The sequence below is a fragment of the Marmota marmota genome, unplaced genomic scaffold, assembly GCF_001458135.2.
Source record: "Marmota marmota marmota unplaced genomic scaffold, marMar, whole genome shotgun sequence".
In the NCBI taxonomy this organism is placed as follows: domain Eukaryota; kingdom Metazoa; phylum Chordata; class Mammalia; order Rodentia; family Sciuridae; genus Marmota; species Marmota marmota.
In genome coordinates, this window is record NW_026000101.1 from 13,384,103 (window position 1) to 13,406,388 (window position 22,286).

Sequence of the window (22,286 nt, forward strand, 5' to 3'; positions counted from 1 at the left end):
TGGGGCTGGGCGCGGGGTGCCCCCCGGCCGCCGCCCAGCAGCCCGCCGCTCTCCATCATGGGCCTCATGCCGCTCACCAAGGAGGTGGCCAAGGGCAGCATCGGGCGCGGCGTGCTCCCCGCCGTGGAACTGGCCATCGAGCAGATCCGCAACGAGTCACTCCTGCGCCCCTACTTCCTTGACCTGCGGCTCTACGACACCGAGGTGAGTGTCCAGCATCTGGTGCCGTCGGGGCTCCAGAGACGGCGGGGAGTGGGAGTGTTGGACAGAGGCAAGCTCCAGCCCTTGGCCAGAGCCTTGACTGACCCGCCCGCGCCTGCCGAGGACACCACGGGCTGGTGCTCAGTGATCACCCTGGGTCCCGCTGGGTTTGGCTAGCACAACTGGTACCCAGATTTGCCGAGCATCCTCCAGCTCTGGAGATAGTGTGTTGGAGGGGGGCAACACAAGACTAGTGTCTCCTTTGAACAGAGAGGCGGTGGAGAAGGTGGATCCCCAAAGGCCTGCAGTGGTTGCCCCTGTCCAGATGCCACTCGTGGGGGTATGGGGGACGGGTGAGAGGAACAGGCGCATTGACTGCAAACTGGGCCAGCCGGGGCTGGAGGGGCCGTGGGCCTGCTTACCGTCCCCCTCCCTCAGGAAATCTAAGAGGCGCTTTGAGGTCCGTGGGGCTGCGGGATCTTGGGACCCGAGCGCACGGCAGAGCTGGGCGTGTGGCGCGCGCCAGCAGCACGGAGCCGCACGGCGTCCGCAGGTGTGGGGCCGCCGGCTCTGCAGCGCTGTTGCCTGGATGTGTCCGGCGCTACCAGTGGCCCGGGCGGTTTAATGAGGAGAACCCCCTCGGGTTAGTTGCTCCTAGAGTGTTGTGGCAGGTCTCTCCCCGGACGTGTAGTGGTGTGTGGACTAGGCGGCTGCAGGCGCAGCTTCTTTCTCGGGTGCAGACTTGAAGGGTTCTAATAGCCCGAGCACGGACTTAAAGCGCAGCAGCGGGCTTGTTCTCCTCCTGGCCTCCTCTGAGCGGAGCCGGAGCTTTCCATCCCAAGACCCCTCCCTACGCCCTCGGCCTGAGTTCTGTCTGAAGCCCCAGCGCCGACCTTCACCGCCCACCGGGGGCTAGGGCGCGCGGAGGGGTTCTGGAGAAGCGGTCACCTGCACTCCAAGGTCGGGTTTGCGAGTTTTTCCGGACTGAGGGAGCCTCTACGCTCCGGCCGCGGCGTCTGAGATGCGGCCTGAAGGGGGCAGTGATTTCCTGTGCGGTGCTCTGGGTTGGTGCCTCTTCCAATGCTCCAAGCACCGCCGAGGCGCTGGGCTTGACCCTGCTTTCCAGAGCTCCCCTCGGTGCTTCTGCTGGAGCCCAGATGCAGCCACTTTGGGAGGAGGATGGCGCTACCACGCTGGTGGTGCAACCTGGGCTTCCCTTCTTTCTCTACCTAGCTCTTTTTTGTTTCCCCGGGGAAAGAGCAGAATCTACACTGTTTCTTATTCCCCACCTTCCGCGCTTCACTGATGAACCAGTCTATTCTGCGCGGTAAATAAAAGGTGAAGGAACTAGTGGCAGTTGGCAGCGATGCGCGCAGGCTGCTGCAGGCGAAGCGTCCTCTGGTCCCGGAGGATACAAGCTGGGTTGCTGTACAGGGCTAACCGGGTGTGAAATCATTTCCGAATGACATTCCTGTCATTCTCATCTTTGCCTGAGCACTTCAAGTTCTCTGGGGGTACTTGTCCAGCACACACAAACGCAATCGCACAGAGGCATGTCCTGGCACTGTTTCCATACTTATTCTTCTAGAAGGGACACCACTGGAGACTAGGTTCAGTGGAGACAAAAACATATGTAGACAGGGCAGTCCTGCTTGCATGTCACCAATGATTGTCAGTGGCATGATGTGTTCACTATCAATTTCTTCCCTTTAGAAACTTCCATGAAAGAGATTTCCTGTTAGCCTGTTTGTGGCAGCCAAGGCCTGGGTGCTTAGTTTCATATTTTATTCTTCAAGTGTGTCTTGGTCACTTTCTGAGAGGGGCCAAAGGCAGTCAGAGGCTCTTCAGTTCCTGGGAATGTTTAGGAAACAGTGGGGGAGAGGACAGAAGATAATTTTCAGTCTCCTGCAAACAGTGTGTGTGTGGGAAGTCTCTAGCCATTTGAAATGGACCAGACCCAGGGCTTTGGAGTAGGTTGGACCCTGAGAAATTGGTTACTACCCCACACCCGACCTTGAATGAGGTACCTAATTGCTTTTGCCTAGATGTCCACATCTAAAAGAGTGAGGATATTATATATACTTGTAGGACAGTGATGTGAGGCTCACAGGAAGATACCTGAGTTGGCAGGTTCAGCTCCCCGTGCTCTGCTGGCACACTGGGTGAATGGTTCTGCCTCCTTTCCTTCATTTCCATTTAGTGTGTGTTCACAAGTGAGCTGTGTGTGGCTTTCGCTGTGATAACATGGTCACAACTCAACTATTAAGAGTGCTTTTTTTTTTTTTTTTTTTGCTTGTTTTTGAAATGTTGTGGAGAGTCAGTGAAGTTATCGCTAGAAAAAAAATAATTCTAGCTGACAATCAAATATATTATTTTCAGCCACCAAGCATCACATTTTAGGAGTGTGCCCATGTGATATAATTAATTTTTTTGTGACTTCATCTTTAAAGTAGAGGTATTTTTTTTTTCCTCCTCTGAGCCAGGGTGAAGGAAAGATTAGTCTGGGTAATATGCAGCAAATCCAGGGCCATCCGAAGGGTGCTTGGGGCCTTTGGTGAGTGTGGGGGAGCTGTGATTCTGGACTATGAGTGCCACCTAATTGCTTGCTGGCTGTGCCACTTATTGTCTGAAGACTCAAGCAGAGGTTGAATGTGATGACTGTATTTCAACTGGCTTTGCGGATATTTGCTGTCAGTCACTGGCCGGTGACAATGGGCAGCCAGGATGGACCTTGGTCCATATGGCCTGTAAGATGACATTTAGAAGGAATGGATTAATCTGGTCACTGGGGAGAGCCTATCTCTATATAGGAGCCTCCCGTATGTAGTTATCCAGGGTGACCCTCTAGTGTAATTAGAAAAACGATAGAACTTTCAAGGTCCCACTCAATGCCCTGGGCTTGTCAAAATGAAACATCACAACAGATCACCTGTCAGAACCTCTGCTTCTCTGGTGTAACATCAGATCACTTCAGCAAATGCTTGCTTATGTATTCCAAGGAGGATTTGCATATCTAAAAACAAGCAAGACACTGAAAATATAGATGAAAGGAAACATCAGGAACTAGGTAACAGCACGGAAGTTACCAAACCAAGACTAAAATGGTTATTGGCATTTTATGTATGTGTGTGTGTGTGTGTGTGTGTGTGTGTTGATGGAAATTGAACCCAGGGCCTTGTGCATGCAAGGCAAGCACTCTACCAACTGAGCTATATCCCCAGCCTGGTTATTGCATTTTGATTATTAAATTTTTGCTCTGAGTTTCCTACCAGTCAAGGTAAAAAGGAAAATTTGGTGGATTACATTACTAACATGTTTGATTATAAGAATCTGGGGGATGATGTCTTTTTTTTTTTTTTTAGAGAGAGAGAGAGAATTTTTTAATGTTTATATTTTAGTTTTCGGCAGACACAACATCTTTGTATGTGGTGCTGAGGATCAAATCCGGGCCGCACGCATGCCAGGCGAGCGCGCTACTGCTTGAGCCACATCCCTAGCCCAAGGGATAATGTCTTTTAAAAAAATTTTTGTCAAAAAATATCACTTGAGTTTGGTTAAAAGAATCTGAGGGACAATATTTTAAGAGATTCAAAGACATTCTCCATGAGGTTGTTTTTCATTCTTTAGTAGTCACATTAATAAAATGAACCTATGATCAAGGAATGAATTTAAAAAGTAGTGTTGGTTAGGGCTGGGGATGTGGCTCAAGCGGTAACACACTCGCCTGGCATGAGTGGGGCGCTGGGTTCGATCCTCAGCACCACATAACATAAAAATAAAGAGGTTGTGTCCGCCAAAAACTGACAAATAAATATTAAAAAAATTCTCTCTCTCTCTCTCTCTCTCTCTCTCTCTCTCTCTCTCTTCTCTCTCTCTCTCTCTCTTTACAAAAATAGTGTTGGTGGTTCTGATTGAATTAATGTTCATTTTAGAAAAGTTGAAATAGTAGAAAAGCATAAAGAAAAAATTTCCCGTAATTCACTTACTCAAAAATAATTATGCCTTAATAAGTAACATTATTTCCTTCTAGTGGCCCAAATTTACTATGTTATGTACTTGAGATATTATACTATGTGAATTTTAAGATCTTGTTTCATTCAATTAACAAAATATAATGGGTATCTCCCTTTGTCCTCAAGTCCTTGTCAAGATGATTCTTAGTGGCTGGGTACAATTCTATTGTATGGGCACTTAAGTCTTGAATCATTCCACTCTTGATGGATTTATGTTTTCCCACTTGTTGCTGTTTTAAAGCATTCTGCAATAAACTAAAGGAAAGTCCAGGGAACCAAAGGTGCACAGCCCAGATGTGCAGCTCCCAGGAGCAGCACCCTAACACAGGATCCAGTTAGAAGATCCCTTGAAAACCCAGTGATGGATGAGCAGAGTTTTTTTTCCATGAGTGGCTTTGCCAGATACCTATTACTCACCAGGCTGAGCCTCCTCAGGAGGCTGAGTACCACTCCGCTGAGCACCTGTGGAGTTACTGGTGCTGCAGGAAGGTACAGTCCACACACGGGGCAAGAATGAAGTCTTTGTTTTCCATGCCGGATAGAAAATGATAGTAGAATGGTTGCATAATTCTGTGAATATACTAAAAACCATGGAGTTGTACACTGTAAATGGTAGAATGTTATAGTATGGAAACTACATCTCCATACAATATTTATTAAAAATGTAAAGATGGAGCATGAACTCTTTTAGGATCAGGCCCACATCTTTGTGGTGGTAGCATTCTGACTGCCCAGCACGGTACCTGGCCCTGGTACCTGGTAAGTGCAGTGCTTAGGACTCCTGTTGTGGAAACCCAACTTTTGCTTGTTCATATCACTGAACAAAACTGCAGTGTGCTGTGTTCAGGCATGGCTGAATCCAGAGGCTCTAATGAGATCTTTAAAAATATCCCCCCCTCTGCATCTTGGCTCTGATTTCCTGTCAGCTTCACTCCGGGGCAGGCTGTCCCCATGTGGTGGCACAGATGGCCTCTCACAGCTGCAGGTCTGCACACTCCCAGTTTAGAAACTCCAGTAAGAAGAGTTGTTTCTTTCCCAATGATTTCAGCAGAAGTCCCAGACTCACATCTTGTTGGCTTGCGCTGGGTCACGTGCTCACGCCCAAGTCAGGCACATGGTGTCCATGCGCCAGGTCTGGGGCATTGGGCAGCGTATCATGAAGGCCCGGGGAGGTGAGGTCAGCTCCATCCCACCACATGAATACAGAGTGGAAAAGAGGTGATTCCTCAAAGGAAAGGGATGTGGTGCCAGGTGGGTCGACCAGACACCCACAGGCAGGCCCTGGGGAAATGCTACATTGGACAGTGAGAGGACAGATGCCAGGGCTGTTTAGAAAGAGACCATGTCTGGGTCAAGAGTGGCTCCTGGGGGAGGGGGAGTCATGGTGGGCCTGGAAGGGTGAAGGTAAAGATGCAGACAGGCACAGGCCCCGCGGAGGGGAGGTTGAGTCTAGGAAGGGTCCCCATGATCCAAGGATGGAGGCAGCGATGTGTGAGGTGTGTTTGACCTGGTTTCCCCTGAGTGCAGGGCCTGCAGGGGGAAGTGGGTTGGTGCTGGGTGTGGATGGCCCTGAAGGCTGCTTCAGGAAGATGGGGCCAGAGGAGCCACAGGAGGGTCTGCAGGGTGAGTGTGCTGGGTGTCGGCTGATAGGAGCTGGTGGTGGACTAGGGACAGAAGGAGCCTGGAGACCCAGGAGCCAGCTAGCTACGGAGTGACATAGCTGAAGGCACAGACGATGGGGTCTGGAGGGACATGGAGAGGCGGAGTGGGGTACCGTGCAGAATGGGCAACGCTGAGACCTGACAGGGCAGGAGGAGTGACAGAGGGGACATGGGCCGAGAGGGGTGCATCACTGAATGGTGATGGCTGCACTCTAAGGAGCCAAGAGAGAGCCTCCGTGCAGGAAGTGGCTGGCGAACTTCCTCCCCCTGGCGCTCCGCCGGGTGCTCACCTAGCACCTGTGGACTAAGTCTTGGTCTCAGGGTCAGGAGAGCAGGATTGGTATCCCATAGGGTGCTCCTTGCCTTCTTGGTGACCTTGAGCAAGTCAATTTGCCTCATTTCTCCATAAAATGGAGCCACTATACTAATGGCCTCCTCAGGTGTAAGAGGAACAAGTGAGGGGAGCAAACCAATCAACGCTTGGGCCGTCAGGAGTGTTGGTAAATATTTGCTGCTCTTTGCTAGCATTATTATTATTTTTGTACAGGGTGAGGACAATCAGGCTGACCTCCCAGGGCTCTTATCAGGATTGAGTGGAACGGTGCAGAAGCTCCGCACAATGAGCTAGAAGCAGCCTTATCTGCCATCTTGTCATACTCTGAGTTGCTGAGCAGGGGTATTGGAAATGGGACACAAACACTGAGGTCTTCATCGGTGGGCACCTCCCAGCCTGGCTCTTGTTCTGCCTCCTGTCACGGCCCTGTTGGTCTCTTGTCCACCCCCTGGGCTGTAACTCTGTGAGGCCAGGCGGATTCCCCAGGCCTGCCAAGGCTGAAATGCGTTGCTAACCTGAACCCTAAAGGAACAGCCAGGTCTGCTTTCTGAGTCGGACAATGACCTCGTAGGACATTGCGCCTGGCCCACAGCCCCAGGGCCTCCATCTTCCCTCATATCAGGGTGCAAATGACTCCAGAGATCAGGATGCAGCAGGCTGCCAACCTGTTGCTGCCCCCTATGTGTTCCCACTGGCCACAACCCCTGAGCACCCCAAAGTGAGGACAATGGCTTGGCCATGCTCGTCCCCCATAATTCCTCCAACCTAGTCAGGCACCCACGGACACACCCACTGTCTCCAGATGTCTTTTAAGAGTCTTTGGAGAGGAGGTGGTGGGTGGAATTAACAGACTAAGGGCCTGTTTCGTCCTTGGCATTGGGCTAGAGTTTTAGCAGTCTGAATTTTTCTTTAAAGGGGCCTTCTTCATGGGTTTGGACTTCCGATGAATGGGCACAGAGAAATAAGAACTTCTGCATACAGAGACATAAGAAATGAATAGCTGGGAGTATAAGAGGGTGATGCAAATAGATTTGCTGAACAAATAGGTACATAGGCTCTATGTCTTCTGTTAGTCAGGATGGGCTAGGCTATGCTACATTACAAATGAATACTGAAATCTCTGCTGCTTAACACAGTAAGATTTATATTCTGCTCTCACAAAGTCCTGGATGTGTCAGAGGTCCTCCTGTTGGGTCTCCTTCAAGTGTTAGGATAGGGATTCAGGCTGTTTTTGTGTTGTGACCCTTCCATCTTTGGGCTTCAAGGAGGTGTGGCTAGAGAGAAATCTGTGGGGGAAGGCACATTAAATTTATAACCACCTTTACTTAGAAGTAGCACATTTTTTTCTGCTCATATTTCATTGACTAGAAATAGTGACTGGCCAAAGTAGTTTCAAAGGAGCCTGGGAAATATAGAGGAGTATATGGATGCCATGGACATTTGTCATTTCAGGAAGAAGATATCAAGATAGATTTATAAGTGTAAGAGGCCTTAGGGGTCATACCTGTGAAAGATGAAGGAACAGGTGGAAAACACCTAGCTCATGATACTGTTGGGATACCTGAGAAGGAGAGGGGGCTGGAATGAGAACTGGGTAGGAGGAATTGCCGACTGAAGGGCCTCTCTCAAGAAGTCGTGGCCAGATCAAGGAGGAAGAGTTCCATGTTGGACCCAAAGAGCCAGGCTCTAGAGTCTGCACTGGGCGACTGTGGCCTGAGTGGCATGCCATGCTGGCCGGCTGTACCTCTCCCTGTGGGTTCTCTCTTCCAAGGAGATGGAGCGGCCGACCTAGTTGTGTGCCACAGACAGCCTGTTTCTGCTGCGGTGACCTGGTAGCCCACATGCTGACCAACAGGACCTTTTGCCAGGCCTTGTGCAAGCTTCTTGGGCTTAGATATGGATGAGATGCAGACCCTGCCCTGAAGAGCTCACCGTCTAACAGGTTATCAAGACAGACAGACAGACAGACAGACACAGCTGCACGTGGTACGGTCCAGCGATAACAGGCACTGACAGAGGGTGCCAGCAAGGCCCCCCCTCCCCAGGCACCTGCCTGGTCGTCTGCCAGGTGGTTTGGAAGTGAAGCATAGTTGACTCCTTATCTCTTACTTTTTGGTTATTTATTTTGGTTTTAGGAAGGTGAGAAAATTAAATGGCACAGTTGGCCCAGGGAGCAGCTGCATGGCATCTGCTACTTTATTTTCTTCTCCTCCTTCTCCACAGTTATGTAACAACGCCCCGTGAGGCTGGTGGAATGCCTTCCCCTCTGTACCTGGCTGTCTCAGGATGAGCAGGTGTGCTGGGCTGAAAATGGAGCAGCCAGAGCCCCAGAGAGGGTGGGCATCTGCGATCCGCAGCTCTGTTCGTCACCGAGACTGGGGGGAGTCTTCACTGCCCTGGTGACTGCAGCTCTGTGGAAGGTGTCTGCTCCACTGTCAGCGTGGACAGGGCAGGTGCCGGACAGCGTCTGGCTTTGTGCTGTTCCCAGGCTCCATCCCAGGGCTGGGCACAGAGCAGGAGCTCGATAAATATTTATCGAACAAACAAAGAGATCTAAAAGCCTGGATCCCAGCTCTCCAGTTCCGAGTGGATTAACAAATGAAGGAAGGGCTTGGTCTTAATTCATTCTCTAGGGTTGATCTTTAGCGTTCTCATCATTTGATGCTTTTAGGGGAGTGAAAAGAGGAAAGGGTCCTTGTTGGATGTTCCAGTGAAAGATGACATGCCAAGCTGATGTCACTCTTCTCCGACCAACACATAGCATCCTCCAAGGCCCAGAAAACCTAGGAAAGAGATGCTTCCAGTGGCTGAGAAGTATCATGGCCTTAGGAGGTCAGCATGTTGGAGGGATGCTTTAATTAACGGAAGACATAGGAACCAGCTTTCTAAAATTTTTTTAAAAAATTTGTTCTTTTTAGTTATATGCGTCAGTAAAATGTATTTTGATATCATACACCCATGGAGTATAACTTCCCATTCATACATCATGGTTGTACATGATGTGGGGTTACACTGGTCATGTATTCATATATGAACATAGGAAAGTTATGTCCAATTCATTCTATTACCAACCCCGCTCCATTCCCCCAACTGCGCCCTGTCCAATCTGGTGACCCCCCCTCCTCCCTCCTCCACCGCCACGTATTGTGAGTCAGCATTCATATATCAGAGAGAACATTCTACCTTTCATTTTTGGGGGACTAGCTTATGTCACTTAGCATGATAGTCTCCAGTTCTATCCATTTACTGGCAAATACCATAATTTCATTCTTTATGGCTGAGTAATATTCTGTTGTGTATATATACCACATTTTCTTTGTCCATTCGTCTGTTAAAGGGCTGGTTCTAGGTTGGTTCCATAGCTTGGCTATTATGAATTGAGCTGCTATAAACATTGATGTGGCTGCATCACTGTAGTATGCTGATTTGAAGTCCTTTGGGTATATGCCTAGGAGTGGGATAACTGGGTTAAATGGTGGTTCCATTCCACGTCTTTCTGAGGAATCTCCACACTGCTTTCCAGAGTGGTCGTACCAATTTGCGGTCCCACCAGCAATGTATGAGTGTACCTTTTCCCCTCACATCCTTGCCAGCATTTATTGTTACTTGTACTCTTGATAACTGCCATTCTGACTGGAGTGAGATGAAATCTCAGTGTAGTTTTAATCTGCATTTCTCTAATTGCTAGAGATGGTGAACATTTTTTTCTTATTTTTGTTGACCGATCGTATTTCTTCTTCTGTGCAGTATCTGAGGAACCTGGTTTTGATATTCTACTTCCACTTCCAGAGAACATTGAGTGCCAGCTGCTGCAGTCCATGCTCTGGTCCTAGCTAAGTCATCAGCCTTGGAGAGCCAGGGCATCTAGTAGCAGCTCTGGACATAGTGGGAAAAGAGGTGCCCTGGAATCCCCTGAATAGCAAGACTTCTTCCAGGCTCCTCGTTCCTGGGCCAGAGGCTACTGCTCTTCCCCTCTCATGATCAACACTGGCTCAGGAACTGGGCAAGCTCTCCCTGTTGGTGACCCCAAATCAGATAACCATGTCTATTAGAAGCAGGTGTAAGATGAGCATAAATGACCTGGAGTTGGAATATGAAAATTCTTGAGTCGGTGAAAGGCATGAACCTTTTTGGAAGGATTGAGGAAACTTTTTGCCAATTTTCTACTTTTCTGGCCTTTTTGAATAGTCTGTGTTGCTGGAAGGAGGAAGTGTCATTGTCATCTAGAAAATTAGTGGTAGATCCAAAGTACGGAGTAAATGGACTCATCTGTCTTCATCAGTGCCTGTGTTCCACGGCGCTGGCGGAAGCAGACCCTTCTCCTGCCATCTGGCAAGGACCTCATCAGTCACTGTTCTGATAAAATCCAGCCAAAGAAGGACTTTGTGGAGTGATGCATGACTGCCGCTCTCGTGGCGTGGGGTCAGGCGGTGGCACCAAGAAAATGATATTTTCACACTCTGCTCATGATCCACTTGACTTTGTTCAGAGGGAAGTGATTTGAAAGCCATTGTCACACTTAGAATGATCATCACTGTATTATCCAAATAGCTTTGTTTCTAGAACTACCCCTTCATCGGATCTTCTCTGAAAATGCCCAGAATTGTTTCAGGAATTTAACTGGGAGCCGGGGACCTGGCCACCCACTCTGGGGCATATGACCAGAGCCCAGGGTAATGCCTCTACGCAGCCCAGCTCAGGGAGAGCCTTGACTTTGATGGAAGGGAGATCGACGCAGCTGTCACTCGAGCGTCCTCTGGGGCCCAGTGCTCCCTGGGATATCGAGAAACATGGGGAAGCCTTAGGAGAGATTTTAACCTCATTGTCATGAACAAAGAAGAAAATGGGAACATTGAGTTGCAAGTGAATAGATGAAAGGAAGAGAGACCAGGACAGGATGATTCACCCTTCTCAGGTGCTTACCTGTGTCAGTCCCCAGGTGCTACGCAGCATTCATTCATTCGTCACTGTCATCTGATGAGTGCACTATTATCATCCACATTTGACAAATGATGCTGAGAAAGTTTAGCTGGGCACAAGGGTGCATGCCTGTAATCTAGCAACTTGGGAGCAGGAGGCAGGAAGATCACCAGTTTGAGGCCAGCCTCAGCCTCAGACTCTGTCTCAAAATAAAAAATAAAAATGGCTAGGATGTAGCTCAGTGGTAGGGCACCTCTGGGTTTGACTCCCAGAACAAAATAAAAAAACAAACAAACAAACAAATAAATAAATAAAAGGGGGGGAGGTTAAGAGACTTATTCAACATTACAAATGACCAGGCGGCGAGCTAGGATTTGAATGTGGAGGGTCTGACTTTGATGCCCACGGCTTCAGGCTTCAGCGTGGCGTGAACCAGCCTCTTCCTAGGTTGTCTTCCTCCCCTAAAAGCAAAGGACAGCTGTCAGGAGCTGATGCTTCTTTCTCCCTCATGAATTTCCCTCCCTCTCGCTCACCCGCCCTTTCCATCTCCCCATCCACCCCTCAGCCACATGCTGCCACTCTGCGCTCTCTGCTCACCCTGAGTGTGCCTGTCTACACTCCTGGATCCCACAAACCCTCCCTCTGCACCACCCCTGTCCCCCGCCCCCCCATGCACCTGGGGAACACGTCCCTTTGAGCACTTGTCACCTTCTGTCCAGTTGACTCGGGCGACGGTGTTTGGGTGTCTGCGCATCTCCCGTTAGGTCCTCTCCAGGGCAGGGTGGCGCCTCTGTATACATTTGGGTCATGCTTGCAAAGCACTGGGCCAGGCCCCAGGCGTGTTCTGGGGCATGCAGAGACGAGCCTGAAATAGCTGCGTCCTCAAAGGTACGTGGGGGAGGCCACCCAGGGATCATTACCATGCAGCATGAAAAGTGCCACTGTGCAGGTAGGCTGGGGTAGGTGAAGTCTGTTTAGCTTTGTTTTGTCACTGCTGGTCTTTGTCCCTTGCTCCCTTCCTGGGAGTTTGGCTGCCCATGAGGACAGATACGTCACCTGTTTTGTATCTGCTGGGTCCTGGCACCAGGACTGAGGCGGGGAGTGCTCAGGAACATTTGTGTGGACCCAGGCCTCTGCGTCAGGGTACCTCACTTGGTACCTGGCACATTGTAAGTGCTCCAAAAGTGCATTTTGCCTGAGTGGCACTAAACACAATGTGAAATATCACACTTTTGGATAAAATCACAAGTGAGTCTCCAAATGGAGCAGAGGGAGAGGGTGTCACGAGGCATCTGTGAGGAACAGCTTGCTGTGACTGAGCCCTGGATTTGAAGGTGAGAGATAGTCTGGTGTCCCCTGGGAGGAAGAAACACTTCCCCTTAGGACCCAGAGACGAATCTTTGAGGTCAGAGGCAGGGCGGTTCAATGGCAGAGCTCTGGACCCACGGAGGATGACTGGACTGTCATGTTCTGAGTGGCTGACCTTGAAGTAGTCACTGAACTCTGTACCTTAGTTTCATCATCTGTAAAATGGGAATAATAATGCACTCCCTGATTCTTCATGGAAGTATTGTAGAGATGAGAGAGAGAGAGAGAGAGAGAATGTTAATGATTAACATGAAAGGGCTTTAAAAAGCCATAACAAGGTACAGATATAAGATGTACCTGAAACTCCACACAAAGAGTAATTAACTCTGGGCTGTTCTCCTAGGACCACTGCCTGTTTCCAATAACAACTTTATAAAAGACAGAGATGCTGTCCACATGAGTGAGCCATTGACCTCTTAATAAAGGAGGACACAGTGTTAGATTTTTAATCCTCTGGAAGTGCTTCTGCAGGGATGGAGGTTTGGTGACCCCAGCAGGCTGTCTTACCAAAGCATCTGGATGAAGAGGCAGTTCACGTGTCTTCCCCTCAGCTGTTGGATGACTTTGGGTGTCAGCCATCGTCTCTGGCAGGTGTCAGACCCAAGAACACATCCCGACTATCACACGAGGGTCCCGGGGCAGAAGCCTGGGGCGTGGCAGGGAGCGAGGGCTGTCTGCTCAAGGCAGTGATTTGGGATCGAGGCTGGCAGTGGGGGCTCAGCCGTCCACCATGGGGGTTGCTAGGTTAGGTGGCTGGAGTAGAGCCTGCACGTCAGTTGGAGATGTGACGTGTCCTGACCAAGCCGGTCTCCAGTGCCTGGGGACAGCAGGCATGGCTGTGGGCTGAGCTGATGATTTCTGTTTTCTCCAGGAGGAGATTTGACTCTCCTGGAGCAAGGTCTGGGCCAGGCAGTGTGGCAAGGACAAACCTGTCTTGAGAGGTCTGGGGCCACCTGTTCCAGCTGACTACATGTCCTCAGAAGAGTGCTGGCCACCCTCCTGGGGATGCCGTGTTTCTAGGCCATGAGTGTGGCTCTACTCTGGGGACTCCTACTCTCTGTGAGCTGTGGCCTGGCAGGCCCTGATCCCAGCCTTGTGGAGAGAGTGATGTGACAGGTCCTTACTGGTTCCCTTTATATGACAGGTGGGCTTGGGTGGGTGGCCCTGGGCTTGTTCTTACCCCTGAGCCTCCTGCCCCGGTGTGGATGGGTTGAGAGCTGGTGAGCTGACTCGTTCAGGGGACTGAGCAAACAAAGCCCTGCAGGTATCGGGCAGGGGCTGTGGGGGCTCCTCGGTGAGGAGGGGTGTGCTTCTGTTCTGGGAAAACGTTGCAGAACAGGCCTCTGAGAATGGCAGGTAGGCTCTGCTTTCCAAGTCTGAGCGAGTCACCTGTGACTCTTTGGTGACACAAATACAAAGCCAGGCCTTGTCCTGGGAGGAGGGTGTAACTGGAGCAAGACTCTGGGCTCTGGTTTGGTTCTACATTCCATAACTTTCCAGAAGCCCCTCTCCTTACCATTGGGAAGCTTTGAGGTTGCCAAGCAACAGGCCGCAGTTGTCTCAAGAACACGGGGTCCCCTGGAGGGAAAGGGATGAGACTCGACTCCCTCCCTCTGGATCTGAAGTTGTCAGGGTGTGTCTGTGAGGTGGCACTGTCCTGAATGAGGCCTGTGGGCAGGAATCCTGCTCACAGTGTGGCCAGGGTGTGGGCGTGGAGAGCAAGGTTGGGCGGAGGTGGGGCCTGACGTGGAGCCTCTGCCTGGCACCGCACGGCCACCAGGGACCGTGTGTGTGCATCAGTGTAAACTGGAAGTGCTCAGTGTTGGGATCCGCAGCTCCCAGTTTCTGTTTGTGAGCCAGCCCCGCCCTGAGTAGGCGGCCCAGAGGAAGGAGGCTTGTGTCTCAGGGCTGGGCCTTGCCTTGGTTTCAGGGGAACCCCAGACCCCTATTGCTATCAAGGCAACAGGGTGGAACAGAGGGGAACCATGGCCTGCCATAGGTCCTGGCTCAGAGGACTCACCGACCCATCAGCACGGCCCCCCTCCTGGGGGATTCCCTGGGCATGGGGCCAGGTGTGGCTGAGACAAAGCCTGTTCTGCTTCCTTGTTTCTTCTTTGAACATTCAAAGGAACAAGGCCCAGTGTGCTAAAGTGTGAGGTCCAGTTGGCTTCTCATTCAGCTCTTCTGAGTGGTCTTCTCTTCCCAGGTTGTTGTGAATGATGCATTTGGAAGCAATAGCAAGTTCAAGCACGGCCACCATTTGTTTAATTATTGCTGAGTGATGAGCCCAGGGTGAGCAATCGGGGTCAATCTACTGACTCAGCCCAGTGTTCCTTGCACTGCCCATAGCTGCTGGTCACAGTGTGGCCCGGCCAGATGGGTCTATGGTCCTACTCAGCTGGTGAGAGAAGATGGGTGTCAGGTGTCTTGGGGGATCCAGACAGGCCCAGAAAGTTACCCATCATGGCTGTTCATGAAGGCCTGGTGGCCACGCCTCAGAGACAAGGAACGAGGAATGGTCACAGGAGCCCAAGTGTGTACGCTCGGTCAGACTCACGGGTGAGAAAGGGATTCCTGTTTCATTTGCCCAGGCTCCTCAGGAAGGACTGCCAAAGATGGCGGAGGCAGGTGCTCAGAGCACCTGGAATTTGGTGGGCCAGTCTCCTGTAGGCCACCTTCAGCTGTCCACACAGAGGGCGTGACTTTGCTGGACGTTGAGCTCCATGCAGGAACAAGCATGGAACACCTGCCTCATGCTGGGCTCTGGGCATCCAAATGTGACTTGGATGTGACCTCTGACCTTAGGGAATTCACAGGACAATATGGACAACCCACCAGCAAGTGACCCTTGTAAGATCACATACAAGCCGTGATCGTCCTGGGCAAGCCACTGGTTCTTCCTGTGCCCAGTGTCCTTGTCTATACATTGGGGCGATGACAATAGTACCACCACCTGGGTTAGTGACGAACATTCAGTCCGTAAAGGTTTCTAGAGACACCAGCGCTCCAGATGCCTGGTCAGTGCCATAGGAATGTTTGCCAAAGGAGAGGAGGAGACCTGGGGATAACCTGTAAGCATATGTCAGGGCCATAGGGACACAGAGGAGAGGGGACTGCTCTCACTGAAGAAACCTGGGAGGTGACTCACAGCAGGCGACCTTTAAGCTGGCCTTGAAGGACAGCAGGTAGATGTGGGAAGAGCCCTGGAGGAGGAGGGAGCTGGTGAGAGAAGATGGGTGTGTGTGTGTGTGTGTGTGGGGAGACTTTGAGGGGATAAAGCAGTGTCATTCAGATTTGGCCGGCACATGGTGACAGTGTATTTTTAATCAATAAGCGGGCACCCAGGGCCTCCTCAAGGTCCTGGCTTCTAGACTCCCCGTCAGCAAAGAGGCTTCCTGCTGGCTAAGCTGGAAGACACACCCTCAAGTCACCTGGGAGCTGGGCAAGGTCACCTCCCTGGACACTGCAAAGCCTAGGGCACAGGGAGAGAAGGTGGATTGGGGGACTTGGAGTTCAGCCCTGGCTCTGTGGCTTCCTAGGGGTGTTGCCTTGGATAAGGCTGTAATTTACCAGCCCTGTAACTCACAAGCCCTGTTAACTCAACCAGCCTGTTTTCCCATCTGCACAGGGGGGTGCTTGCCTCGCAGGGTGTCCACGAGGCTAGGGGGAGAGTTTGTATCCCCAGAGCCCCAGCTGGAGCTAAGCACAGCACGGGTGCCTGGGGACATTGACCGGGAATAGGACCCAGCCTCGTTTGACACGGCTTAGATTGGGGAGTGAGTCTGCTGGGAGACCATTCTAATTTTAAAAATCGAAAAATGACTCAGGGTCTGGAGAGGGCCCGGAGTGATTCGGAAGCGTACTCTGAGTGTGGTCTGTAGGTGGACGTGGCAGAGGCAATCAGCTGTACATTGCTCTTGATGGCCTTCTCGATGCAGGGAAGCAGGGCGCCGCCGTGGGCTGGGCTGGGCTGGGCTCACTTGTGGGGCCTCAGCATCGAGGAGTCAGGTTGGCAGGGCCCAGTCGTGCAGTCTGGGGACAGAGGGCTGGTGCTCCCTTCCCCAGGCCTGCCTGTCCCTGTCCTGCAGGCTGACTCCAAAGGAGGCTTCTCTTTTTGACATCGGGGGAGCCACACACTGTCCCCAGTACCTGTCTGTACTTGCATGTGGCAGGATATCTGAACAGGATGGGCCCCTCCTTTATCCCTCAGTGGGGCAGATTCTGGGTTTGGAGACAGCCAAGCTGCCGGGGCCGCTGTCATTTTGGATTCTGGTGATTAATCAGCCCGTCTGGAGAGGACGGAGCTCTGGCTTCCCAGCTGGGACGACGAATGGCTTTCCTTTTGAGACCTGCCAGGTTCCAGCCCTTTTACTGCCTGCCACAGATTACTTCTGCTCTGGGCAGAGTGATGGGCCGCTCCTAAAATGCACTTGGATGGAAGAGACTCAGGGCAGAGCAATACGGAGGCTTTCTCCCGAGCGCTGATAAAGAAGTGGATGTATAAAGACTAAATTGGATTTTTACCAAAAGAGACTCAGTTCTGGGTGTTTAGCGAAAGAGAGTTATAATGGCTTTGGGGGAGCTGCGGGAGAAGGAAGGATGTGTCCAGAATTAGGCATGGGCCTTGGAGGGATTGGTCCTGCCCCTGCGGAGACAATCTGGGCTCTTGGGGTCTTGGTTTCCTTACCTCTGAAAGGGGGAAGGAAGGCCCCACCTGCCCTCTCAGGGTGATCTGGGGCTTCTTTTGGGCGATGGCACTGGGAGCTCTGGACCAAAGCCGAGATGGGATTCTGGGGTCAGGCACTTGGGCCAGGCCCCCATGAGGTCATTGTCTGACATAGGGGAAGGGATCACATGACCACAGAAGAAACGAGGCAGTGGGGACCATTTGGGGACCAAGGAAGTCTCTTTTCGGTTTGGGGAAGAAATAGGGCACGGAATGTCAAGGCTGAGCCATCTGTTCTTGTTTTCAAGTCAGAATTTATTTTTTTTAGGGGAGAAAATGAGCAGTTGGTGTTTTCCATCCTGCGAAAGTTAAAGTTGGGACCTCGGCAGAGATTCGAGGGCCAGCAGAGCAAACAGGTCCATGCTGGGGAGGATTTCTGGTGTGGCTTGGATGTGTCTGAGAAGCCAGTTTCCAGGGCTTCCTTTGGTGTCTGTAACCTTAATCGCTTAACAGTGTTAGGAAGCGTGTGCTGTGCGGCAAACCCACTGTTTGGACTCCTTTGGAGACAGCAGGTCCAGCAGGTCCTGGGAGAGCCATGTTCGGGGGCGGTCCTGACACTGTGGGGGCAGCTTTGCTTCCTCCAGTGTAGCTCTTCTTGTCTGGAGCTGAACAAGATCCTCCAGAAACCTGGGAAGTGGGGATCCTGGCTGTCACCATGCACCAGGAGCAGGCGGGAGTTTGCCTAAGCAAAACGACAGCACATCCTGTGATTGGCACCACGGCATCGCAGGGCCAACATCTTTTTCTCACCAAGGCCTTATGGGGAAGGCATTCCTGGTGTTCCCATTTTCCAGATGAGAAAACGGAGGCACACAGCGAGGGTTTCTTGACCTACCTACAGATACGTAGCTGGCAACTAAGCTGGGATTCCAACCCAGACTGTCCAGTGCCAGGCTCACCTCCCTGACCATCATGCACCACTGTCTTTGTGTCTGGCTCTCAGAGGGACTTCAAGAGATGGGGGGCCCCCGTCACCTGCCTCCCACAGATAATCTGATCATTATCACCATTTTTTCTGATGTGAAAATTAAGGCCCATCAAAGGAGAGAGACTTGACTCAGGGAAGCCTCTGAGTGGAGCGCAGAACTGGGACCAGAACCCGTCTTCGTGACAATGGAAACTCGCTCGAGAAATTTCGCCCTTGCCTTTTATTAGTCCCAAACCCACTCTCTCTTTCTCAGAGAACGAGGGCAACACTGACCTCGGGCCTCAGTTGGCCTCTCCTTTCTCATCTCCACCATGCTTTGAGCTCTAGCCTTCTGGAACCAACAAGTGCTCCTCTGGTTGCCTGCTCATCCTGGTTGCCAGGACCCCCCTTGGGTGTGTCCCTCCCCGCCATCCAGAGGGCTGCATTATCCCAGGTAGATTGGTAGGAACCTCATGGAGCTGTGGGTACCGTGGAGGCCCTCAGAGGTGGACTGATGGAGAGAGAAAGTGGTGTTTGCTGCCGATACCCCAACTGCGTTCTTAGAGCAGCGAGGGGTTGAAATGCCTCCAGATTGGGAAGTATTGAGCAAGATGCTCCTTCCTGTCGAGGGTCTGGCCTGGTGTGTAGGCGTGCGCTTATATCCAGGTCTCTAGTGGTGGGTGGTCAGTGGGTGGTCGGGCCAGCATGGCATGGTCCAGTCTAACACTGGTCCCTAGCTTCACAAAGTTAGTAGCCTTTTTCTAGTGAAGTCTTGTTCTTGCTTTGCTGTAATTCTGAACATTTGTAGAGAACTGGAAATTACAAAGTAATTTATGACTTTTTTTTTTTCTACCAGGCAGAGATTGAACTCAGGGGCACTTGACCACTAAGCCACCTCCCCAGCTCTATTTTGTACTTTATTGAGAGACAGGGCCTCACTGAGTTGCTTACAGCCTCGCTTTACTGAGGCTCCTTTGAACTCGCGATCCTCTTGCGTCAGCCTCCCCAGCTGCTGGGATTACAGGCGTGTTCTTGAGCATACTCATACATTTTGGTTCTTTCTGCCCTTCAGGCTCCTTGGTCCGGCTCACAAGTTGTCCACCAGCTACCCTTTCCACCTTCCAATGGGGACACTTCTCTCTTAGAGACCCTGTTTTCTTCTCTGTATCCAATTTCAGTGTCATTGAGTACTATGTGCAGTTTCTGCCTGGGGACTCGGGCCCATAGCAGGCCACCAGAGTCCATTCTGCTGTTGGGCCCCTCCCAGCTGGGGAGGGAAATGCATATCTCCAAGATCATTTGCATCTTTTGAAAACATCCTAATGGTAAACTTGTATTTCCATATTTGGAGAGTTTGCATTAAAAAGTAACGTGTTTTTATCTTATAGAAGTAGTTTATGTTCATTAGAGAAAATTTGGGGCATGCAAATAAAAAGAAAATTAAAATCACTCATAACCTCGCTATCTAACATAATCACTGTTGATATGGTGTTATCATCACACCATTAGGAAAACAAAATTCAGATTATCTGCGTTTGTTACCTGCAGCCACCCCCCCCCCTCCTTTTTTTTTTTTTGTACTGGGGATTGAACCCAGGGTCGCTTAACCACTGAGCCACATTCCCAGCCCCTTTGTATTTTTTTATTTTGAAAAGGAGTCTCAGTAAGTTGCTTAGGGGCTTGCTAAATTGCTGAGGTTGGCCTTAAGCTTGCGATCCTCCTGCCTCCGTCTCCTGAGTCTCAGGGATTACAGGTGTGGGCCATCTTGCCCGGCTTTCCCCCATTAAAAAAAAAAATTGTAGTAGAATGATTTTTTTAAAAAAAATTGTAGTTTTCCCCTTTAACCCTATATCATGAAGAGCTTTCTAGGCCTCTCGTCTCTACTCCATATGTTTAAGTGGCTTCCCAACGTTCCCCTGGACTCGAGATTGTCTGTGTTGAGTATGTGAGTTGGTTCTAGTGGCGGGTGGCAATGGTGGTGGTGTGGTGCCTGTGTGTTCTGGTGACTCAATGCTTGAAAAAATATATATTCGCTTCTCCACAGTTTGTTTCTTAGAATATCACATTTGTTGGGCCAAAGGGACACAAATTTAAATATTTTAATGGGTAGTTATCGCTGCCGTTTGTGGAGAGCTAGCCATGGGCTTTATTCGCATCGTCTTGAACTTTCCTAACAGATAAAACATTAAGGCTTAGGTGGTTGTAGTTAACTTGCCCAAGACCTCCAAGCTGGGACAAAGTCCATGGAGGCCACCTGCAGGAACATGCTAGAATCCTGCCCCAGGCTGCCTGCCGAGCTGGGCGGCCAGCAATGGAAGGGGGCTTTCCCTAGAGTAAGTACTTAACTGGAAACTAGTACTGGACAAAAACCATAATCAAGCCTGGTGTCATGGCTCACGCCTGTAATTCCAGTGGCTCTTGAGGCTGAGGCAGGAGGATTGTGAGTTCAAAGCCAGCCTCAGGAATTTAGCAAGGCCCTAAGCAACTCAGTGAGACCCTGTCTCTAAATAAAATACAAAAAAGGGGCTGGGGATGCGGCTCAGTGATTAAGTGCCCCTGAGTTCAATCTCTGGTACAAAAACAAAGAAAAAAAAAATTAAAAGCTCTGCCAACTGGGTAGTCCATGAACTTATTTTGCATTTTTCTTTTTAATTTATTAGAAAGGCTGGGACTTAGGGCTATAGCTCAGTGATAGAACTAGCTTACCAGAGGCCCTGGGTTCCACCTCCAGCATTGCAAAAAAAAAAAGAAAGTGTGAGTGCATTTAGATATTCAATGAGCCCTCTCTTTTAGCAAATTGACTTGGCGTATCTCTTATCTCTTGCCTATTTTTATTAATATGCATAATTCTTTCCTACTGATTTGTGAAACTTCTTCAGCTATGAACAATTGCTTTATGCTGTCCCCATTCCATGTATATTGTGGATTTTTTTTTTTGTGTGTGTGTGTGTGTTTCACGTGCCTTTTAATTTTATGTATTTTCCCCACATAACTGGTTCTTAAAATTTCACATAGCTAGATTTAGATCTTTATGATTTCTGCTTCTGGCTTCATGCATAGAAAGTCCTGCAGATACCTTGTGGCTTTATAAATAACCCACTTAGATTTTCATTTGGTTCTATTAATGGTTTCATTTTTTAATGTTTAACTCTTTAATACATATAGAATTTTTTCAAGTCAAGCAAACTTCTAATGATATCTATCTTTTCCAAGTAGTTAATCCTAAGTCCCAGACCATTTCTGGAATAAGGTGTTTTTCCAATATCAACCTGACATGTAGTTGGTCTGTTTCTGACCCTTCTGCTCAGTTTCATAGGAATGTCTGGAACTTTCTGGATGGACATGCCTCCTAATTCAGTCACCTGAGCTTATATCAAACTTTAGTACCTGATAAGGAAATCCCCTTCATGAAGGGACTTCTTTGCAATTATTTTCTTAACTGTCCTCAAGCTAGAACTTAAGAATTGCTTTGTTGAGTTTTAAAGATAATAATGAAGTTTGCATTTTGGTTAGGACTTGGTGAACTTAGAGGTTGATTTTGGCATAATGAACTCTTTTACAGCATTGAATCCTCATATTCAGAAACAGGTTTTGTTTTGGTACTGGGGATTGAACCCAGGGGTGCTTAACCACTGAACTACATCCCCAGCCCTTTTTTAAAATTTTGAAACAGGGTCTCCCTAAGTTGCTTAAGGCCTCACTAAGTTGCTGAGGCTGTCCTCTAACTTGTAATCCTCCTGCCTCAGCCTGCAAAGCTTCTGGGGTCACAGGTGTGCACCACCATACCTGGTGCAGGGTATTTTTTAAAAAATACCTCTTTTATATAATAGAAAAGTATATGAATTTATTTAATATAACTTTTACATAACACAGGAGCCTCTGTTAAAAAAAAAAGAGGACCTAAAGAAATAGGTGAATGTGTTATTTCTGTGCTTAGGTTTGATGAAGAGTTGAACAGTTGTGAAGTTGATGTGGACAGAGAGTGTGGCTTAATGGTAATTAGGGCATGGGTAGGAGGGCTTACCAAGGTCTGTTTGTTTAGATTCTTGTGTCCCTATGTCTTCAGAGACAGGCTGTTCTTTTCTTCTGAATGTCCAGGGGGCCTTGGAAATTAGGGTGTTAGGTCCTACTTCAAAGGAGAAGGTCAGGAGTGACC

General features: G+C 49.9%; 1 protein-coding gene across 1 annotated transcript in view; it reads left to right on the forward strand.

The window, feature by feature from the left end:
• Window positions 1-22,286, forward strand: part of Gabbr2 (gamma-aminobutyric acid type B receptor subunit 2) — a 352,128-nt gene continuing 329,842 nt past the window's right edge. The window contains exon 1 of the mRNA XM_015492500.2: window positions 1-204. Within this exon, the coding sequence (XP_015347986.1) occupies window positions 58-204 (147 nt within the window). The 5' untranslated portion in view covers window positions 1-57. The remainder of the gene's footprint in view (window positions 205-22,286) is intronic.